The sequence below is a fragment of the Protopterus annectens genome, chromosome 12.part0, assembly GCF_019279795.1.
Source record: "Protopterus annectens isolate FY-2018-M chromosome 12.part0, PAN1.0, whole genome shotgun sequence".
NCBI classification, from domain to species: domain Eukaryota; kingdom Metazoa; phylum Chordata; order Ceratodontiformes; family Protopteridae; genus Protopterus; species Protopterus annectens.
The window spans coordinates 312,818,143-312,839,255 of record NC_056746.1 but is presented as its reverse complement, the minus strand read 5'-3'; the positions used below and the strand labels follow the sequence as shown (position 1 = coordinate 312,839,255).

Here is a 21,113-nt window from a genome sequence, read left to right as displayed (position 1 = left end):
TTGGGTGCTTGTGGATAGGCTCCACAGTAACCGGCTCCTTCCATGTCTGATGTGAAAGAAGGTCTATACCTCATCAGCCGGTGGGGTCACACAAGATGCTTCGAGACCAGACCCGAATGCCTCCAGGAACAGTGACTTCTCCTGGGAGGGGGTGCCTGAAGACCAAACACCTTTCTGTTTTAGAAGTTGCAGGATTTCTCTTACGGAGATGTCCTCAGGTGGACATCTGTGGGACCCTTCCCCACCCTTCCCCTTCATCAAAGTAAGTGTTCTCAGTGACAAATTCCTGACTGGAATCCAAGTGTCTCCTTTTGCATATTCTCTTCAGTGGGACCTCATCAGTGGGGTCATCTGCAGCGGTATCAGAAGTGACAGGGGAGTCCTGAGGAACTGACTGGAGACTTGAATGGGTTAGCTGTCCTGTTGGGATACAAGTGAGTGGCTCAGAACTAAGACCCAATGGTGGAATAGAGATAGGATCTAAGGGAGGCAAGGATGTTGTCTCTCTCTCTCTCTCTCTAGGCAAACAGAATGTCCTCTCAAATATCTCAAAGGCAGTGCACCTAGGTGAAAGAGAAGCAGTCAGCACTGGAGCCGAAGTTCCCTGTGCAGACAAGCCCTGAATTCTCCCCAGCCTCCTTCCCCAAGGATGGAGTCGGACTTGAGTTCTCCAGCACTGAAGCACCTAGAAGCAAGGATGACTCTGATAACTTCAGAGTCAACCCCAACCCCCTGGAGCAGGTGCTGGCACTTTGGATCCAAGAGTCTTCCTGGTCCAAAAGGACTGAAGTCACATGACTCAGGGAAGTAGATGGAGTCCAAGAACAACCTGTCTTAATATCCGATGAGGACATCCTCAAGGATCTTGGATTCAAAGGTTCCGAAACCATGGGATGGATCAGAGAAGGAGGGAACAAAACATCCAACTGCTCCAGACAGAGAGAGAGAGAGAGAGAGAGAGAGAGAGAAGGATCAGTGTCTTAGCAATATGGTGGCAAACAAGATCTGAGGTATGTTAGGTTAGTGGGGTATTATGGGTAAAGGTAGGAGCTCGAGAGTTGGACCCATGAATCTGGAAAAAGCTGCAGAGATGGATCCAAGGTCGGATGCGAGACCCATCAGTTGAGGAATGAATGAAAGGACAGCATCAGGTCAACAGAACTTTAAATATTTGAAATACAGTGCAAAACTAACCATTTAGCAGCAGACTGATCTGGATGCACCAGAAAGTCTCTGGAATTTCAATTGTCATTCATTTCTGCAAATAAAGTAGTGGTCTGACATATTTCTACTTCCAGTGTGTGTGTGTGCGCGCGCCTGTCCTATTTTGCACTTGTACAAGCTTATGTGATTTGTCCTACTTTTGTTTCAGTTTGATTGGACATGTTGTCATTTTGAATAAATTTAAAATAACATTTTGGCCAATAAATTTAGCTCTAACTTTACCCATCTCCCCTTCATCTGTCCCTCAAGATTTACCTGAAACTGGCCTACCTTCAGCTGTCACACAAGACCAAGTTCTAAAGTGCTATCAATAGCTAAAAATACTGCACCAGTTGGTCCTACAATATCTCTGGATGCCTATTAAATAGCATGATTTAGCCACACTCTTAACAACACTGTTCAATCTCAGCCTCCGTAAAAGTTTTCTATCAAGTGAATGGAGAACATCTACAGTCATTCCCCTGCACAAGGGAGGACCATGTATAGAGCCATAAGTTTCACCAACCTCAAATGTAAAGCCATGAAAGGACTTATCATGGAACTAATCAGGACAGGGGGAACCTTCAAACACTGGACCTCTATCTCAGTATGAATTCATCAAGTGCATATCATGCTTACTCAACCTGGTGGATTTTTTTTTGAAAAGCTCACCAAAGCAATAGATGAAGGCAAAATGGTACACACCATATACCTCGACTTGGCCAAAGCTTATGACAAAATTCCCCACTAAGGCATGGTAGAAAAGCTAAATAAACTGGGAATAGTCCCCTATGCCTCCCACTCCATTGCTAAATGGCTTGTAGATAGGACGTAAGAAATCAAAATAGGGGAAGTTATATTCACAAAGAGATGAGTCATCAGTGGAGTCCCCCAGGGTTCTGTGCTGGGACCTCTCCTGTTTGTCATCTACTTTTCTGAAACAAGAGCAAATACCAAAGGACTCTGGCTGACTAAGCTTGCCAATCACTGTGAGCTAGGAGCAGTCACTGCATCCCCAAATAACTTAACAATCCTGCAGGAAGGTCTGTTCCCCTAATAAGAACTGGTGCCAAAATCATGGACTGAATCTAAATGCCAAAAAATGCATTATTGCCTTCTTTGAGAAGTGCTCTATCCCAGGGAACTACCACAGTGACAATACTCCCCTATTGGTTGACCCAGTTGTTCAGGATTTTGGAGCTTACGTGGATAATGACCTAACTTTATACCAACGTGTCCATTTTTGTAAGAAAGTCCTTCTATACTGCCCAGATTATAAAGAAAGGGATTGTGTCTAGATCTTAATGAGCACTTACTAGGCCAGTCATTGAATATAATGCCCCCTTTGGCATGCATGCATCTAGACACCTGCAACAACTGGAACACCCACAGAGATACCTTACTAAAAGGATAGAAGTTCTAAACAACATTCCCTACATGGACCAAATCAAAGTCCTATCTCTGTACTTCGTACCCTATGTGCTAACAGGTGACCTTTGCCTGGCAGAAGAGGCATCCTCAAGCCCAATAGTGATGGATTTACTGTGCATTAGCAAGTGAAATGGCATATAAATACTCTATCTAGGAATCTAAATCTCTTCGGCATCATCAATTGAACAGTTGGATAGGACAGATATAATAAGAAGTCATGTACTCACCATAACGTTCCATGTGAGTTGTTCCATCTTGCCTTCATTCTTTACTGATGGGTTTGGAGCTGATCCATCGGCTCCGGTATGGCCGTATGCAAAGCTCAAGTTCTTCCAGTAGCTCGAGGCCAAGCCCCTATCCCATGATGCACTGTGAATTACCTCAGATCTTGTTTGCTGCATATACTATAACCATATAAAAGAGATATCCTCCTATGGAGGGAAAGAAGAATTCAGCAACCAGGATGAGACCTACCTCTAGGTCAACTATCAGCCAGGAGGGGGAAGGAGGGAGGGACATAAGAATGAAGGCGAGATGAACAACTCACATGGAACATTATGGTGAGTACATAACTTCTTAATGTGAAGTTGTTCAATCTCGCCATTCATTCTTTACTGATCGGTAGCGTCCCTGGCACCATCAATCTCGGGTGGGTCACGGGAGTACATTCCCTGATGAGGAGTGTCCCTGAAGGCTTTATCAACTTTGTAATGAGTGATAAAGGTATGAGGTTTAGACCTAGTGGCTGCTGCACAAATGTTATCATGGGTCAATTTGGCTTGGAACACAGAGGATGTAGAAACTGCTCTGGTTGAGTGAGCTTTAATCCTGTGTTGTAAAGGCATATTAGCAGCTGAACAGACAAAGGTGATACAATCAGATAACCATTTAGAGTAGTTTTAGCCACTGGTCTACATTTTCTGGCTTCAGAGAAGGAAACAAAGAGCTGGTCTGATTTCCTGATATCTTTTGTTCTATCCAAATAAAATCTGAGCTGTCTGTGAACATAAAGTTTGTGCAGCATACACTGCAATTTATTAGAATGATTAGGGAAGAAAACTGGTAACTCAATGACTTGGTGGATATTAGATTATGAACAAACTTTGGGCAAAAAAGTGGGGTTTGTCCTAAGAGAAACTATCAACATGAAAAATCAAATAAGGAGGACTGATAGACAAAGCTTGAAGTTCTGACACTCTGCGGGCAGAAGTAATAGCTACCAGAAAAATGGTTTTCCATGACAAATATTTGAGGTCACAAGATGATGCTGGTTCAAATGGCTGGAGGATTATACAAGACAGCATAAAATTTAGATTCCAAGGAGAATGAGGAGTTTTCACTGGAGGTCTCATATGAAATGATCCCTTGAGAAAGGCCTTAGATAACTTGTGGGACATTATATTTAGCCCATCAGTTCCGAGATAAAAGTTAAATATAGCAGCCAACTGAACCAGAACTGTTGTGGCTGCCGCTCCTTTATTAAAAATCATAGTCAAGAATTCTAGTACGGATGTCAAGGGGGCTTGGTAAGGATCAATGCTCTGCTTAGAAGCCCATATGGAAACTCTCTTCCACTTACTAAGATATAATCTTCTAGTGGACGACTTACGAGAAGACAAAAGGATCTGTTTTGTCTCACTGGAGAAGTTATGAAGCTTGGCTATGAGGGGAACTGGAGCAGCCAAGCTGTCAGCTTCACTGACTGCAAAGAAGGATGGAGGTCCCCCGACGGATGTGTCAGAAGGTCCGGAACTGGGTTCAGAATCCAGGGATCCTCCAAAAGATGATGATGAAGGAAGGGAACCAAATCTGCCAAGGCCAATGAGGGGCTATACGAATGATGGTCCTTCCCAGGGATTTTGCTTTCTGTAGAAGTCTGGGTATCAATGGGATGGGTGGAAATGCATAGAGGAGACCCGGGAGCCAATATGTACGAGTGTGTCTCTCGGGGCTTCTCCCAGAGGAGGAATCATGGCAAAGTAGCTTCTGTATTTCGTGTTGATGTGGCTGGCAAAAAGGTCGCAGCAAGGCTGGCCCCATTTGCAGAAAATCCTGTCCGCAATCTCTTTCTTGATGGACCACTCGTGTGGCAACAAGATTGCCCTGCTCAGTTTGTCTGCTATCACGTTGGATCTCTCCAATATGTGCGTTGCCAACCGAAAGTGCTAGGAGGAAACAGCCCACTGCAAAACTTTGAGGGCTTCTCAGCAAAAGGGTAAGACTTGGTTCCCCCCTGCTTGTTCAAGTACCAGACTACTTACATACTGTCTGTCTGAATTGCAACTGTTCCTAGGGGAAGAGTCCTGGAAGTACTGCAACGCCAAAAGTACTACTCTCATCTCCAGAACATTGATATGCAAATGTAACATTTGATCCATCCATGTACCTTGGGCAGTCTTTCCCTGAAAATGCCCCCCCCCCCATCAAGGAAGCGTCCGTGGTCACAGTGTCTACTGGAGGAGGTAGTACAAAGGGGCATCCTATGGTTACGTGAAAAGACGTCAACCACCACTGGAGATCTTTCTTGCAAGAGCTCGTAATTAAAATCGTATGATCTATTGGAAGTTACTGATAAGACCACTGAGTGAACAACATCCATTGAAGAATCCGCATATGCATTCTTGCTAATGGTATGGCCAGGATTGCTGCAGCCATCAAACCCAATACTTTTAGAACTTCCGAAGCTGGTGCTCTGTCTTTCGATATCAATGTGCTGACAAGCTGACGAAGAATGAAGACTCTCTCGATTGGTAGTCTTAGAGTGGTAAGAGAACGTCCACAAAAAACGAAGTAGCCTTACCAACCAGGTAAAATAAAGCTTAGAAACGGACCGACTCTGATCCGATAAAAATGATATGCTGTGATGGCAACAAGGCAGACTTTTTGACTGTAATGCCCAAGGGATTGCAGAGTGTCAGAGTGTATTCCCTTGCCTGAACCAGTTGATGCCTGGTGGTGGTGGTAAGGAGCCAATCATCTAGGTACAGAAACACCTGGAATCCTAGACACCTCAGGTGAGCCGTGACCACTGCCATGCATTTGATGAACATTCAGGGGGCTGTAGTGAGACCACAGTTCAGTGCTCAAAATTGATAATGATTGGCTCCCAGCTGGAAACACAGGTGATCTTTGGATGGCCTGGCCATTTTTATGTGGTAGTACGCATCCTTGAGATCTACTGAGCACATCCAATTGCCTTTCCCTAAAAAGGGAAGTATAGACTGTAGCATGACCATCTGGAACTTCTCGTTCATCACATACTGGTTGAGTCTGCCGAGGTCTCCGGTCCCCTGTTTTCTTTGGAACCAAAGGGAACCTTGAGTAAGTTGCGAATCCTGTTTGGTCTGTTGGGACTGGCTGGATGACTTTTTTTTCTAGTAACTTGTGGACCTCTATAGTTGCTTGTTCCCTGTAACTGGGTGGAACATCTGGGATTCTCCTTATGGATGGGGGGGGGGTATGAAGTACCCTCTGGAAATGATACCTTGTACCCAGCTGTCTTTTGTTATTTCTTGCCAGGTGTCTGGATACAAAGATAAGTGACCCCCAACTGCCTCCAGAGCAGGACAGTCGAGCCTCCTTTCAGGAGCGCTGGTAGGACTGACCAGAAAAGTGATCTCACCCTGATGTTGGGGACCCCCTCTGCCACAAGGGCGGTGTCTTCCACTATTAACCCCTCCTCTGCCAATAGAGGGGGGTTCACCACGTGTGTCCTGAAAGGCTCCCTGGGCTTTCCGGAACCACATTTCTCCTCCCCTTTTACCTTTGGGGTAAGGCCGAGTAGGGCTGGAAAAATGGACTCCGATGGCAGACAGAGTCTTTCCCTCCTGTTCACACCTGGTCAAAGTTTCCTTCACCTTGGGACCAAAAAGTGGTGAGCCATCAAAAGAGGTGTTTACGAATGAAGACTTAAAGGGCTCCGTGAAGGAACACAAGCCCATCCAGGAATGTCTTCTGAGAGTGATTCCTCTACCCGCTGCCCTACTTGTTCCATCAGCTGCATGTGATATGAGATGTATGGATGAGTTGACAATAAAATTTAGGGTAGCAAGCTGGGCAGCAACTTTGTCAGAGGCCCCTGCATCTACAGTACCCTGAAGAGTATCTCCCAACTCCTTAAGGAGATCCCTTTGCAACCTAGAGAAATGGGTCAAATAGTTCAGTGAACGGAGAGTAGAAGTCGCTGAACTAAACATGCATTTCCCATACCTATCCATGATCCTACACTCTCTAATTAGGAGGATGGATAGATGAGGAAGTCTCAGACATTACCTTTTTGGTGGCCGCCACCACCATGACATCAACAGGGACTCCTTTGGACAAGAAAGTTTTATCTGGTGGAGCGGATATAAACTTATTAGTCCTCCTAGGAACATGCTCCATGGACTCCGGTGACTCCCACTCTTAATTGATACAACTAGAGAATTACTGTTGACGTCATGCTTGGTTTTCACAATTTAAACTCTCTCTAAGCTTATACATTAATGGAGTGGCAACACAGTGAGTAGTAGTAGTAACAATGATGAAATTACGATTTTAGTGACAGCAGTTTCAACAAATAGTTTAAAGGCAAGGCAGTACAAGAACTGGAGATGCAGTTACCGGAGCTGCAATACTGGCATTTGGGAGAAAACTGGCACTTGAAGGAAGACTGTAGGATGTTTCCTGGTGTCCAAAATCAGATGGGATAAGGGCATTATTTTTTGACCTTCTCACCTCAAACCAGAGAATGGACTTTGCCAATTTATCATAATATGTTATGAAATAGTAGCAACACTGACATACCTCAGTATCAGTCTTTTAGATCCTAAGATAAAGTAGGGACCAGGGAATTGAAAGCAGGAATGGAAGTAAACTGTTCTGCAATAAAAGGTGTTTTTTTTTTAAAGATGTACTAAAGTTTGAACAGCTTCTTTCATAACTAGCTTACAGCAAAACTGCCCTTGATCCACAGAGATAATGGAATCAGATAGTTCGGAGACAGTAACTGTTACAGTCACCTTAGCTGGAGTCTGCCTCTTTATAAATGTAGTTTTCTTCAACTTTGCGAGGTAGTGTCTTAAGGCTGACAGGATTGTTATTTATTCTGACTGGTATCTAGAGTCTACAACTCCAAGAAATCTTGTAAAGGATTTGTGGCTTCCTTAAATCCAAGGCAGAATACGATGCAAAGCATTAATGGATTTTTTTAAACAAGAAAGGCACAGACTGTGCCCACCAGTGTGTGGAATAGCCCAAATCAGTAATTTTTTTTAAGTAATGGTGTGGGAATTGCAAAGGAAAGGGATGTGGCCCAACCACACAGAACAAAAAAGCACAAGGAAGCAAATTTTGCAGAAAACTGTCAGCTTGTAAAAAGGAATTAAAGAGGATAAATAAAGAAAAAAATCAGAACGCAAAGATACAGCCCACAAACAACTATTTTCTCTCAAAAAGCAGACTGAGTCCATCTTCTGAATGAACTCATAGACAGTGAGAGATACACAATACATAAAGAAGTGTTCATGTACCTGGGTTTTGCATGCAATACACAACAACTAAAAAAGTCTTTCAGCTTTTCCCGGTTAGTGGTCACCACAGTCAATCACTGGTCCGCTATTGATTGGCAGTAGATTTTTATGGTGTTGAGTTGCCAGCCTGGCGCGCACACACACACATACCTTTCTATTTTTACTGCTTATGCATGCACTTCTTCACTTTGTACATGTACTTATTGTGAACTTAATCACTGTACTTCTGCATAAACTGTGTAACCCAGCCACTGGGGATGCACAAGCCAGTGCATTTCTTTGTGCCGGTCCCAAGCCTGGATAAATGGGGAGGGTTGCATCAGGAAGGGCATCCGGCGTAAAACTTTGCCAAACTATTCATGCGGACAGCAATAAATATTTACATACCGGATTGGTCGAGGCCTGGGTTAACAACGACCGCCACCAGTACTGTTAGCCAACAGGGTGCTGGCGGAAATTGGGCTACTGTTGGCTGAAGGAGGAGAAGAGGCGGAAGGCATGGCCAAAGGCAGGAAGAGAGGATAAAGGCTAGGACTGTGGTAGTGAGGGTCAGAACTCTGAATGTTGGCAGTATGACTGGTATAGAGAGAGAGCTATCCGATATGATGTTGGTATATTGTGTGTGCAAGAGACCAGTTGGAAGGGGAGTAAGGCTAGGTGTATCGGAGGTGGGTTCAGATTGTTTTATCATGGTGTGGATGGGAGGAGAAATGGCATAGGAGTTATCCTGAAGGAAGAGTATGCTAAGAGTGTTTTGGAGATGAAAACAGTGTCGGATAGAGTGATGTTTATGACGCTGGAAATTGATGGTTTAATGATAAATGTTGTTAGTGCTTATGCTCCACAAGTTGGGTGTGCGATGGATGAGAAAGAAAAATTTTGGAGTAAGTTGGATGAAGTGGTGATGACTGTACCCAAGGATGACAGACTGGTGACTGGAGCAGATTTCAATGGGCATGTTGTTGAAGGGAACAGAGGGGTTGAGGAAATGATGGGTGGGTATGGTGTTAAACAAAGGAATGCAGAAGGTCAGATGGAAGTGGATTTTGCGAAAAGGATGGACATGGCTGTGGTGAATACGTATTTTAGCAAGAGTGAGGAGCATAGGGTGACATACAAGAGTGGAGGAAGGTGCACACAGGTGGATTATATTTTATGTAGAAGGGCCAGTTTGAAGGAGATTAGGGACTGTAAAGTGGTGACTGGGGAAAGTGTAGTTAGGCAGCACAGGATGGTGGTTTGTAGGATGACGTTGGTGATCAAGAAGAGAAGGAGGAGTGTGAGGGAAGGACCAAGGATCAAATGGTGGAAACTGAAAAAGGGTAATTGTGAGGTGGAGTTCAGGGATGAGTTAAGACAGGCACTGGGTGGCAGTGAAGAGTTACCAAACAGCTGGGTAACTACAGCAGAGCTAGTAAGGGAGACTGCTAAAAAGGTGATTGGGTATGACATCTGGACAGAGGAAGGACGACAAGGAGACATGGTGGTGGAATGAGGAAGTACAGGAGAGTATACAGAGAAAGAGGTTGGCAAAGAAGAAGTGGGATTGTCAGAGAGATGAAGAAGTACACAGGAGTATAAGGAGATGAGATGCATGGCAAAGAGAGAGGTTGCGAAGGCTAAGGATAAGGCATATGAAGAGTTGTATGAAAGGTTGGACACTAAGGAGGGAGAAAAGGACCTGTACCGATTTGCTAGACAGAGGGATCGAGCTAGGAAAGAAGTGCAGCAGGTAAAGGCAATAAAGGATAATGAGGGAAACATACTCACAAGCGAGGAGAGTGTGTTGAGCAGATGGAAAGAGTACTCTGAGGGGTTGATGAATGAAGAGAATGAGAGGGAGAGAAGGTTGGATGATGTGGGGAATAGTGAATCATGAAGTGCAATGGATTAGCAAGGAGGAAGTAAGGATAGCTATGAAGAGGATGAAAAATGGAAAGGCTGTTGGTCCAGATGACATACCTGTGGAAGCATGGAGGTGTTTAGGTGAAATGGCAGTGGAGTTTTTAACCAGGTTGTTTAATGTAATCTTGGAAAGGGAGAGGATGCCTGAGAAATGGAGAAAAGGTGTTTTGGTACCGATTTTTAAGAATAATGGTGATGTGCAGAGCTGTCGTAACAACAGAGGGATTAAATTGATCAGTCACAGCATGAAGTTATGGGAAAGAGTAGTGGAAGCTAGGTTAAGAAGGGATGTGATGATTAGTATGGTTTCATGCCGGAAAAGAGCACTACAGATGCGATGTTTGCTCTGAGAGTGTTGATGGAGAAGTACAGAGAAGGTCAGAAGGAGTTGCATTCTGTTTGTGTAGACTTACAGAAAGCATATGACAGGGTGCCTAGAGAGGAGTTGTGGTATTGTATGAGGAAGTCAGGAGTGTCAGAGAAGTATGCAAGAGTGGTACAGGATATGTACGAGGGTAGTGTGACAGTGGTGAAGTCTGCTGTGTGAGTGATGGATGCGTTTAAGGTGGAGGTGGGATTACATCAAGGATCAGCTCTGAGCCCTTTCTTATTTGCAATGGTGATGGACAGGTTGACAGACGAGATCAGATAGAAGTTCCCGTGGACTATGATGTTTGCAGATGACATTGTGATAAGCAGTGAGAGTAGGGAACAGGTGTAGGAGACCCCGGAGAGATGGAGATATGCTCTAGAGAGAAGAGGAATGAAGGTCAGCAGGACTAAGACAGAATATATGTGTGTGAATGAGAGGGAGGATAGAAGAATGGTGAGGATGCAAGCAGTAGAGGTGGCGAAGGTGGATGAGTTTAAATATTGGGATCAATAGTTCAGAGTAATGGTGAGTGTGGAAGAGAGGTGAAGAAGATGGTGCAGACAGAATGGAGTGGGTGGAGAAGAGTGTCAGGAGTGATTTGTGACAGACGAGTACCAGTAAGAGTGAAAGGAAAGGTCTACAAGTGGGTAGTGAGACCAGCTATGTTATATGGGTTGGAGACAGTGGCATTGACAAAAAGGCACGAGTTAGAGCTGGATGTGGCAGAGTTAAAGATGTTAAGATTTGCACTGGGTGTGACGAGGATGGACAGGATCAGGAATAAGTATATTAGAGGGTCAGCCCAGGTTGGAAAGTTTGGAGACAAAGCCAGACAGGCAAGATTATGTTGGCTTGGACATGTGCTGAGGAGGGATGCTGAGTATATTGGGAAAAAGATGCTAAGGATGAAGCTATCAGGTAACAGGAAAAAAGGAAGGCCTAAGATAAGGTTTATGGATGTGGTGAGAGAGGACATGCAGGTGGTTGGTGCGACAGAGGAAGACGCAGAGGACAGGAAAAAATGGAAACAGATGATCTGCTGTGGCAACCCCCTAACGGAACAGCCGAAAGAAGATGATGATGATGACTTCTGCATAGACTGTGTATTTTTGCTCCCAGGCTATGAATGAATGTGCCAACTTCATCGGTCCACCACCCTTGTTAACAAACTACAATGGAAAAAGAAATAAAATAAAACTGCAGCTCCTTCAGCAAGCAGTACAACAACTACTAAGCTATCAAGGATTGTTGTACTTCTTGCTAAGAAGTACAGGGTTGAACAGACAGTAGCTCAAGGGAATAAATACACCTTCAACAGTCACAACAATGAGAGAGTGGTAGTTATCAAATGTTGTGCATACTTTGTTTGTAAACCTGCAGTACTAAGTTCTGTGAACCATGCAGAAAATCATTGTGATGCCATACCTTCATACCACTCCACTCAAGTTAAAATTCACTGCTGTGTGAAAGTTACTTTCTTTTGCCCTACCTCTTGACTTGCTGACTCAAGTCTGTCATTGTGCACGTCAGTAATCTCATCACCAGACATATAAAAGTAAATACCTGCAGTATTCACTAAATATATGCTGTTGATACCTGTGACATCTGGCTATATCCCACTGGACTGCCACCAATTAAATGTGATGTCCAGCTATATCTCTCACCAGACTGCCACCAATTATAATGTTATGTCTGGCCAATACCCCAGCGGACTATCACCAATTAATATGATGTCCCTTACTATCCTGGGTCAGTAACTAAGGAGCTTCAATCCTCACGACTGACTCCAGTGGGAGAGACTGACTCCAGTGGGAGACTGTCACTTAAACAGGAGTAATTACTTTACAATTTTCCCCTAAACACAAAAGGAACACATTCTATTCTCCTGGGACTGGACTATATACCTCTGTCCACCCCAAATGTATGCCTTACTACACATTTCAGAGCAAAGTGTTCCAATTTAATACCTCTGATACACACACACAAAATAAATTTAAATCTCACACATCCAAACATCTGGGAAAACCTGACACAGATTTACAACTGTGTCTCTTCCCCAAAACAAAACAGCAATGCTGCCACCAATCAGAGTGTCTTCAAGCCCTTCTAAAGGGCTGTACAATTATAAAAATTGAATATAAAAAAGAAATGATAGCTATGACCAGAGCAGCCTGGTCTTCAAGGGGACCTGGGAAGTATCAAACAGGTATAAACACTTTCTAACCTCTGAAGAAAAACACGGATTTCCAGCAACAATGTAAAGTAATGAGAAGCATTTAATAAGTAAACGGATTACAATAATGTAAATCAATAATTTTCAATAAACACCGGATTCCGGCTCAATCACCAGAAATGAAAAAATTAAACTGTAAGATAGAAGTCCATCATTCTAGAAAAACTATATGAATAACTAAACTTTCATAATCTAACTAGAGAATACTGTCCCCAATCTATTCTAAAACCTAACAGCAAGGCAAAGGTAGGTTTACAGTTTTTTGGCGAGTTCTCTTTTCTTCGGGTATAACTGCACAGCACTGTAACTGACTGCAACTCTTCATAAACTGCTCAGTACTTGACTAAGTTCACAGCTTAACAGTCTACAGACAGCTGTTTGAAAATGTTCTTTTTCCTGTTAATCAGCTGTTCAAAAAAATCACCTAGCAACCAGGAACATGCTAATGACATCACCTACTGTTCAGCTGAGTCTCCACAGTACTTTAGAATCTCCCTCAAAAACATTTGCAATTAAATATATATCAAAACACTGACAGATTCTTTAAACATTATCTTTAAACATGCAATACTCAATATTTAAAAAAGTTTATTTACATTTCATAATTAGACATGCTGGCATACAATGTAAGTTAATCTGAAACTATACACAACTATCCTGCCAAACATGCTAAACAGGTGACAGTGTCTTCATTTTCTTACAATATCTATAATGTTATCAGATAGTATAGGAAGAGAGTTTTGCCAATAATTTTCTTTCATCTATCCCTCTGTCAGCAGAAAGTGTACAATAAATCAAAAACAAGCTACTTTAACAATATTAATGAATCAGGTCATGGTTTATAACATACAGCAGAACCAAAGCCCTTACAACAAATATGTTACAGAATATAATGCATGCATCATTAAAACAAAACACTGAGCACCCACAGATTCTGCCAAAAATATAAATTTATTCTAAAGATTTGATGCATATGCTTTATTTCAGTGTCACTGCATCCTGCATGTCAACACAAACCTCCATTCCATATTATATAGTTTATAGCTGAAAATGCATAAATGATTAGCTGTAGGTAATCAGTGTATTTATTTTTTGTACATCACCTATGTATTTGTAACTATCAGTCTCCATATAGCTCTGTAGACACCCGAAATGGCTTTTTTGTAAAGAGTTACATTTTTACAAGCAAATTTCCTCATTAGAGTGAGATAGTTATCAGATCAAAACAAAAGCTTGTTATCCTCCTGTATTAAAATGTATCTGAAGTGATCTTACTGAAATGCATAACTATAATGGCATGACTACCAAGAGAAGCTCAAGGCAGCATGTGATACTACAAGGAAAAAATAAGAAGAAAAGAGGACAAACCTTCTCTATATTAACCTGGTGTTTCTTCAGCCGCTCAAGGTCAATTGGGATTGCCACTTTGATGAACTTCTGGATGGCTAGTTCAAGCAGACGAAGAGGTACTTTTTCCACATCTTCAGCCATACTATGAGCAGAATCCAAGAAGGCACTTGTCCTATAAATCTTCTATATCTACATAAACACTGTAATCCTTTTTGAAAAAGCTAAATAAAAAAAAAAAAACATTTAGCCATGTATGGCACCAGACAAAAGTGACAGAAATCATAATTTATCCACTACTATAAAACACTGATATTCAGCAAGGTATTAAACTAACTCCCATAAGCATTTAGAAAAAATAAAATTAATGCAAGCCAGTCTTTTTTATGGGTAGTACATGATGGGTTGCTATAGTGTTTAAGCAAGAAAGGAAAATTAAAAAAATAACCAACTTAAAATAATAATAGTAAAATTAAACAATACAGCAATGATGTCACCATTCCACAGTGGTTCCAATCTTCAAAGGATTACAGCGGATCATAGCCCTAGATGGCACATCTACCTCCTGGTGCGTGTAAGTACACACATCATAAAGTTCATCTGCACTAGGAACTTGCCATAAATGTGGATGTTGAAGGGCATTTACTGCTGCAATCTTTATCTACAGGATATCCTTGACTCTATGTAGCCCAATGGCTGTCCTGACTTCTAGAGCTGTACCATCTCCCAGTGGATTTGGCCTACTCTTCCTCCCTGCCATGCAAGTCCATCTGTGGTACAAGAAGTGCGTCTGCAGACACCAGCCAGATCTTTCATGCCTTGCCTATGCAAGGAGAATGGCACATGCACCAGAGCATGAGTGGATCAGGAAGGTGGAATGCCAGAAATCCCAGACTATCTAGTTCTCCCCAGAGGTCCCTCATCTCTCTATTCAGGAAATCTAGTAAGATCAAGGAGGGAGGGGAGGGAAGGGGCCTGGTTAGGAGTTGAGAGGAATGGTAAACAAATAAAATGAGAAAAAATATACTCTCTTTGCCAGAGTCAAGATGGACTTGACAAAGTTGATGGAATGTCCCGCTTCCCTAATTCAAGTCAGGGTAGAGCTCAAGGCCTTGTGGGTCTCCACTTTTTTGAATTAGACAGCTGTTTCAGGATAGCAAATGTGGATGCCCTTTGCCCTGCCAAAGGCTATTACTGGAACCAGACACTTGGCATAATTCATGGCTGTAGATTAGCCAAAGGGAAATTAAGTTAACTGGTAATGCTCTCTCCCCTCCTACAAACTTTATAAAATGCCCATAGTCTCTCGCAATGGAGATGTGAAGGCATACAGACGTCATGTCCAGCATGACGAGAAAGACTTGCAGAGACAGAAGAGGTAAAAGGTAGTGAAGGTTCAACATCTTAAATTTCAGTATAATTAGAAATTTGTTTAGTTTCCTTTCTAGGTTCAAGGAACAGCCTTACGCAAACTCCCAACTTTACTTTTGTTTTTCATATTCTCTCTATGGCTCCCTGTTCCTGCAAGTCTGTTAGTAGAGGAGTTACCAAGGTTACCTGGCTGCCTGTCACTGCTGAAATGCCTGCAGACTTTGGTTTGCTTATAAACTGCAATCTATAGCTTTCCTGCAGAATTTTTAGAGCTCATTGGTTATGAGTTATATTTTTCAACATTTCTAAAACTGATGACAGACATCCACATAACCTTACTGTAGGAGGGTAAAAGGTACGGGATTTGGGGCAGGGGTGGGTTGGAGTGTAATTTATGAGGGCAAAGGAAGGGAAAGACAGTCAGACTGAGACATAGCTGTTTCCCTTTGGAGTGCTGGCCTTGATGATCCCTGAGCTTCTCTTGATTTAGCTTGCCAGTCTTTATTTAATCCGGTCTTTTTTCCCTTACAAGTCTTGGTTTTGCCTTATTGGGGTACAAAGGCAATGATATGGTAGGTTAATTTCTGCTGAAGTTTGGTGCTTGAGCTTGAAAAGCCTGACTGACTGAGTGTGTAACTGTGTCTTTTGAAGACACCTTCAGAAGGTGGTCCTTATCTCAGCATGCATTAAGAAGCTATACTTTCAAATGGTCTGGCAGGTGATACACAGTGAGGCATGTCATGAATTGCTGATCCTGTTGCTGCTGCTCTGCAAAATGCATCTACAGATCAGTCACATTTCTTGGAGAGCTTGGTAACCTGGACTTAAGAGACAGTTCAAACACCTCCTGTTTCAGATGCTTGTCTAATATCTTCTCTGCTTTGACCCGCATCTTTTCCAACAGGATTTGCTGGTAAGAAAGAATGCTTGCCTTGCAAGACAGGGATGTAGATTTATAAACTGTTTTTCCCAAACCTGTTGAGTGCTCTGTTCTCTCTGTCACCAAAAATGGCATGCCTGGATGGAGGAGTGTGTCAGTAAACTGAGAATACTCGTATGAGTGTACACAGACAATACACTCATTTTACACTGAACAGTAAAATGATCAATCCCAAAAAATGAAAAGCATTTTTTGTAATGTGGCAAGCCCCCTGCACCCCACATATCCCCCAGCTATGTATAATATACCAACTCCAGGAATGCACAACAGTAGGATAAAGGCATTTCCCCTTACCATACTGTACTGCAATCTCAGAACATGTTACTAACAAAAACTCCATAGGAGTGGAATGTATGCACACAAAGTATTTGCTTTTCTTTACAGGTCAGAAAACCCTCCGCTCATATGAGCGCTTGCTCTTCTGACCCATAGTCAGATGAAGATGTATATGATCCCTTCATGGAACACAGGAACACCACTGCTGGGTCAGTTAAATTGTTCTTGTATGAGAATTTATACAAATCTTTGACCCTATGTAAATGGTCTGGCTTCTTAGGGCAAGAAGAGGGGAAATTTGCCTCCAAGCATAGATTAACAAATGCATCTTCCAGGACCTACCTGACTGGAGGAACAGCAAGTACCCTGAGTTCAGGCAGGCCCACAAAGGCTCTGTATCTATGATGAGCTTGTGAGTACTTCAAATGGAGTGCCTCTTTTCATTTTATGAAGGATGTCCTCCACAACTCTTAAAGTTGGGCTGACCTTCAGGATACTTCCAGGCAAGATATCTCACACATGTGGGATGCAAAAGTGAATAGCACTATTATGAACATGAAATGTTCTGCAAGTAGTCATCTCTTTACTTCAACACTAAAGTAATACTTGGATTCTACCCCAACTATCGTGTAGAAACCCCACAGTTTTAGAAGAATACTGTAATCCCAAGAACAGTTTATATAGCCCCATGCCAGCATCCTAAAGAACCTTCTTAGATGTGCAAGAAAGACACACACCCATAGCCAGCTTCTCAGGAGCTGCCTGCAATTCTTCAAGCCCCTTAGATACCAGAAGATACTATGATTGTGGCAAGCTATTACATGAACAGTTACAACATTCCACAGTTACAATAAAGTGCATAGAAAAAGTGAACAGTTAAAAGCAACTATGTCAAATTATTCAGTGGGAGATGGCAGGATAGCTTTACTGTTACCATTCCTTGAAGATCTGTTATAATTCTTTAGTGAAGGTGTCAGTTCTTAAAATGTTTTGTGCAAAAGCATTCTGAAATTACCCACAAATTACCACATAGGTGGTAATCCATTAAGTACGGAAGAAGTAATTAGGGACCTGGGGACCCAAGTTGATAGCAATCTCTCATTTGAAAACCACGTGGCCAAAGTGATTAGAAAAACATTTTATATAGCCCACCTAATCATGAAGGGATTCACATCTAGATCAGGGGATGTCATCGTGCCTCTTTACTAATCCCTCATCAGGCCCATAATGGAGTACAATGCCCCTTTTGGGATGTACCTTACCAGACACCTGCAGCAACTGGAAAGACCCCAAAAGTACCTCACCAAGAGGATCAAAGGGCTCAAACAGATGCCATATGCTGCCCGGTTAAAGAAACTCCAGCTCTACTCAGTGGCATACCGCCTGCTCAGAGGTGATCTGTGCCTGACGTATAAAGCCATGTCCAACCCGGAATTAATGGACATGCTGCGCCTCAGAAAATCCAAATCCCATCGAGCTACGTGCTCGAGGGACTTGAACCTCAGCATTGAAATAAATAGGACATGCTGGAGGGACAGATTCATAACCCAGAGGCTCCCTTCACTCTGGAATAAAATCCCAGTCCAGGTTAGGCAGAGCCCCTCATTGACTGTCTTCAAGAGGAATCTTGAGGAGTGGATGGGAGATCGTAGGTTTACCCCAGGTATCACTTCTGTGTCACTGTTAGACAGAGGCACAGTATACTAACCTCGAAAAAGGGCATAGCAAAATTCATTTAAAATGGGTGGCGAAAGCCAAACACACTCTTGGCTAGGCTTATAAATGCCCTAGGGCAAATAGCCGAGTATAAACCTATGAACCTATGAAATGTATTTCATATATTGCTGCTTCCAGAGTTAAAGAGGCTTTTACTGTGTTCTTCTGAAGTTTAGTTATCTGCCTTAACAAAATATAGAGGAATGTGGCAATCATTTTAATAAGCTAGTAAGTGGGTAGGCTTAAATGAATAGTTTGTTTACTTTATTTTACATTTGTTTAGCGAGAAGTATTAGACTGCGCCAGAAACCCATTTTCAGTGCAGGCCTGGGGAAAAAAGCTCCATATACAGTAACTAATACAGAGATATTACATGAGTAAGAAAGTACAGGTTATGATATGACCAGTTAAACATACATAAAAAGAAATCGAGAAAAAAGCAAAAAAGAATAAACATTTTATATTTACATTTTAATAAATTCAATACGTAGTCACAACATGAATTACATGACCACATCACAGCTGATAAATCTGAGTAAGGGAACTACAGTACATTGGAATTACATACATGAGAATGTACAGCTTGTAGTATTGTAGGGTTGCCACCTTTTCAAATGCCCAAAGTGGGAAATTTTTGGTACAAACATCAGATTTTGCAAGGCGAAACATACCCACGGCCAGTACAAAGGACAGAACTTCATTTTTTGCCTAAATAAAGGCTTATTCTTGTAGCATTTTAGTTGCTTATTCTGTTTCTTATAACATTTAGGTGCTTCAGATACAGCATAACTGTTTTATGCAACTATTACATAAAATATAGGAAATATTTTTGTCCTAAAAATCTCAGGACATTTGCCATTTTTTTCAATTTTTTGCAGGACACAACTGCCCAAAAAGGGACTGTCCCTTGCAAAGTGGAACAGGTGGTAACCCTAGTAGTATGGCACGATAACACAGTTAAAGCAGGAAGAAAATACCAAATACATTTTAAATTTACATTTTAACAAATTCAATATGTAGTCACAACATAAATTATATGACAGCATCCTAGCTGTTCAAACTAAGTAAAGGAACTAAATAGAGGAATAGGAACAGTTAAAGTGGGTAAGAAAAAAAGAGGATGTAGGTATAGGCAGCAAGGAGATGTACAGGAACATAGCCAATGATTGGTGAGGTGTTCCTTGAGGAGTAGTTTGAATTTGGGAGCAACTGCAGTATTTAAAATGTGTTGTGGGATTGAAATTCAGCTTTTAGATATTTATTTGGAGAATAGGGAATCCCCAAAGGTGTTGTTGGGCTTAGTGACTTATAGAGTCTATACTCATAGAGAATGAGCTATGGATTGATTGGGAAGTACTGATGTCATTGTTTAGGAGAGATGTTATGGAGTTGATAAAATGTGAATTGAATTTCGATGCCATGCTATCTGTGGTATTTGAGGTGGTAGGTGATGAGATAATGCATTGCGATGGATTAAGGAGTTGTTTAATACTTAAGTAGAATTTTTGAAGATTGTTTTGGTGTTTTTGTTAGGTTGTGTGGAAATAAGACTTTAGGTTTCTTAACTGTCGATATGTGAAAAAGTTGTCTTCGTTTTTAGTTTCTTGATATAGTGACCATTCTCTGTCTCCCTGTTTGAGTAGTAGCTTGGTGTCCTTGGTAAGCCATGGCAGTTGCTTAGATTTAACATGAATTTTCCTTAGGGGAGCTAGATCATTTAATATATTGAAAACTGTATTATTAAAGTGTTGAACTGCTAAAGTCTAAATGGAGATACTTTAAAAGGAGACCAGTCACACTGTTGAAACCATATGTTGAATATGTCATGGGAGAATTTATTTTTGCTATGAACATGTTTAAATACAATATTTACTGGAGTACATATTTGCTGTTTAAGTAGGAACTTTCCAATTTATTTTGTAACATTTAGCAGAACTTTATACAGAATGGGGTTGAGGGGGCTACCTCAGGGACAAGCAGTCAGGCAGTGTGCAATCATTGATGCCAAAATGGCATTTCATTCAGTACCATAATTTAGCAATAATGTGATACAGGCATTTATTCATTCAAGCAAACTAAGCACTAGCAGCATTTAAAATGCCTTGAGGGAGGTTTTTTTTTTTTTGGCTCTTCAAGTTTACAGAAGACACTACCCAAAGCACCAATTTACCTAGCTAAGACTTTTATCTAGTGTAATACCAAAGTTGTCTGTAAAAATCCAAAAAATCTGAACAATATTCCCCATCCTTTTAATAGTTTCTATAAAAAAATTGGAAGGTGAATACGAACACTGCTGACACCACTTTTGATATGACAGATTCATTTGTCTTGAGTGAAATCCTTTCATTATGGAAAAGCAAATAAGGACATTAACAATAGTCAGGGTTTGCAACTCTGAAATTCGCTTATCAGATTAACAACCTCTAGAAGAAATTATTTTCGAGAATGGTATTTTAACTCCACAGTTTCATGCTGGAGGTAGCATCAGTTTTTCCAGACTTGTTGAATGTTTACAGACAAGTTTAAATCTGATGGTGAAGAGCTGCATACTTTGGGAACTCTTAAATGCAGAATTTCTTTAAGGGAAACTTTTAAAGATGGGTGTGCTATAATCTGTGGAATGGTAGATAAAACAAGCAGAGATTGCAAAAAGATGAACCTTAAACATAGATATGCTAAGCTGGAATCACATATTTTGAATAGCCCAACAGTTTTGGAATTGGCAATGAAAGAGATCCATAGGTTCATAGATTAGTGCTAAGCTAACTGCCCTTGCGAGCCATTTTAAGCCTAGCCAATTATTCCTTG

General features: G+C 41.7%; 1 protein-coding gene across 5 annotated transcripts in view; it reads right to left on the bottom strand.

Moving 5' to 3' along the window:
• STX17 (syntaxin 17) overlaps window positions 1-21,113 on the bottom strand; it is a 1,023,817-nt gene that overhangs the window by 882,475 nt on the left and 120,229 nt on the right. For all 5 annotated transcript variants that reach the window (XM_044089383.1, XM_044089380.1, XM_044089379.1 and 2 more), the window contains one exon: window positions 14,024-14,226. In XM_044089383.1, coding sequence (XP_043945318.1) covers window positions 14,024-14,146 — 123 coding nt within the window. In that variant the 5' untranslated portion in view covers window positions 14,147-14,226. The remainder of the gene's footprint in view (window positions 1-14,023; window positions 14,227-21,113) is intronic.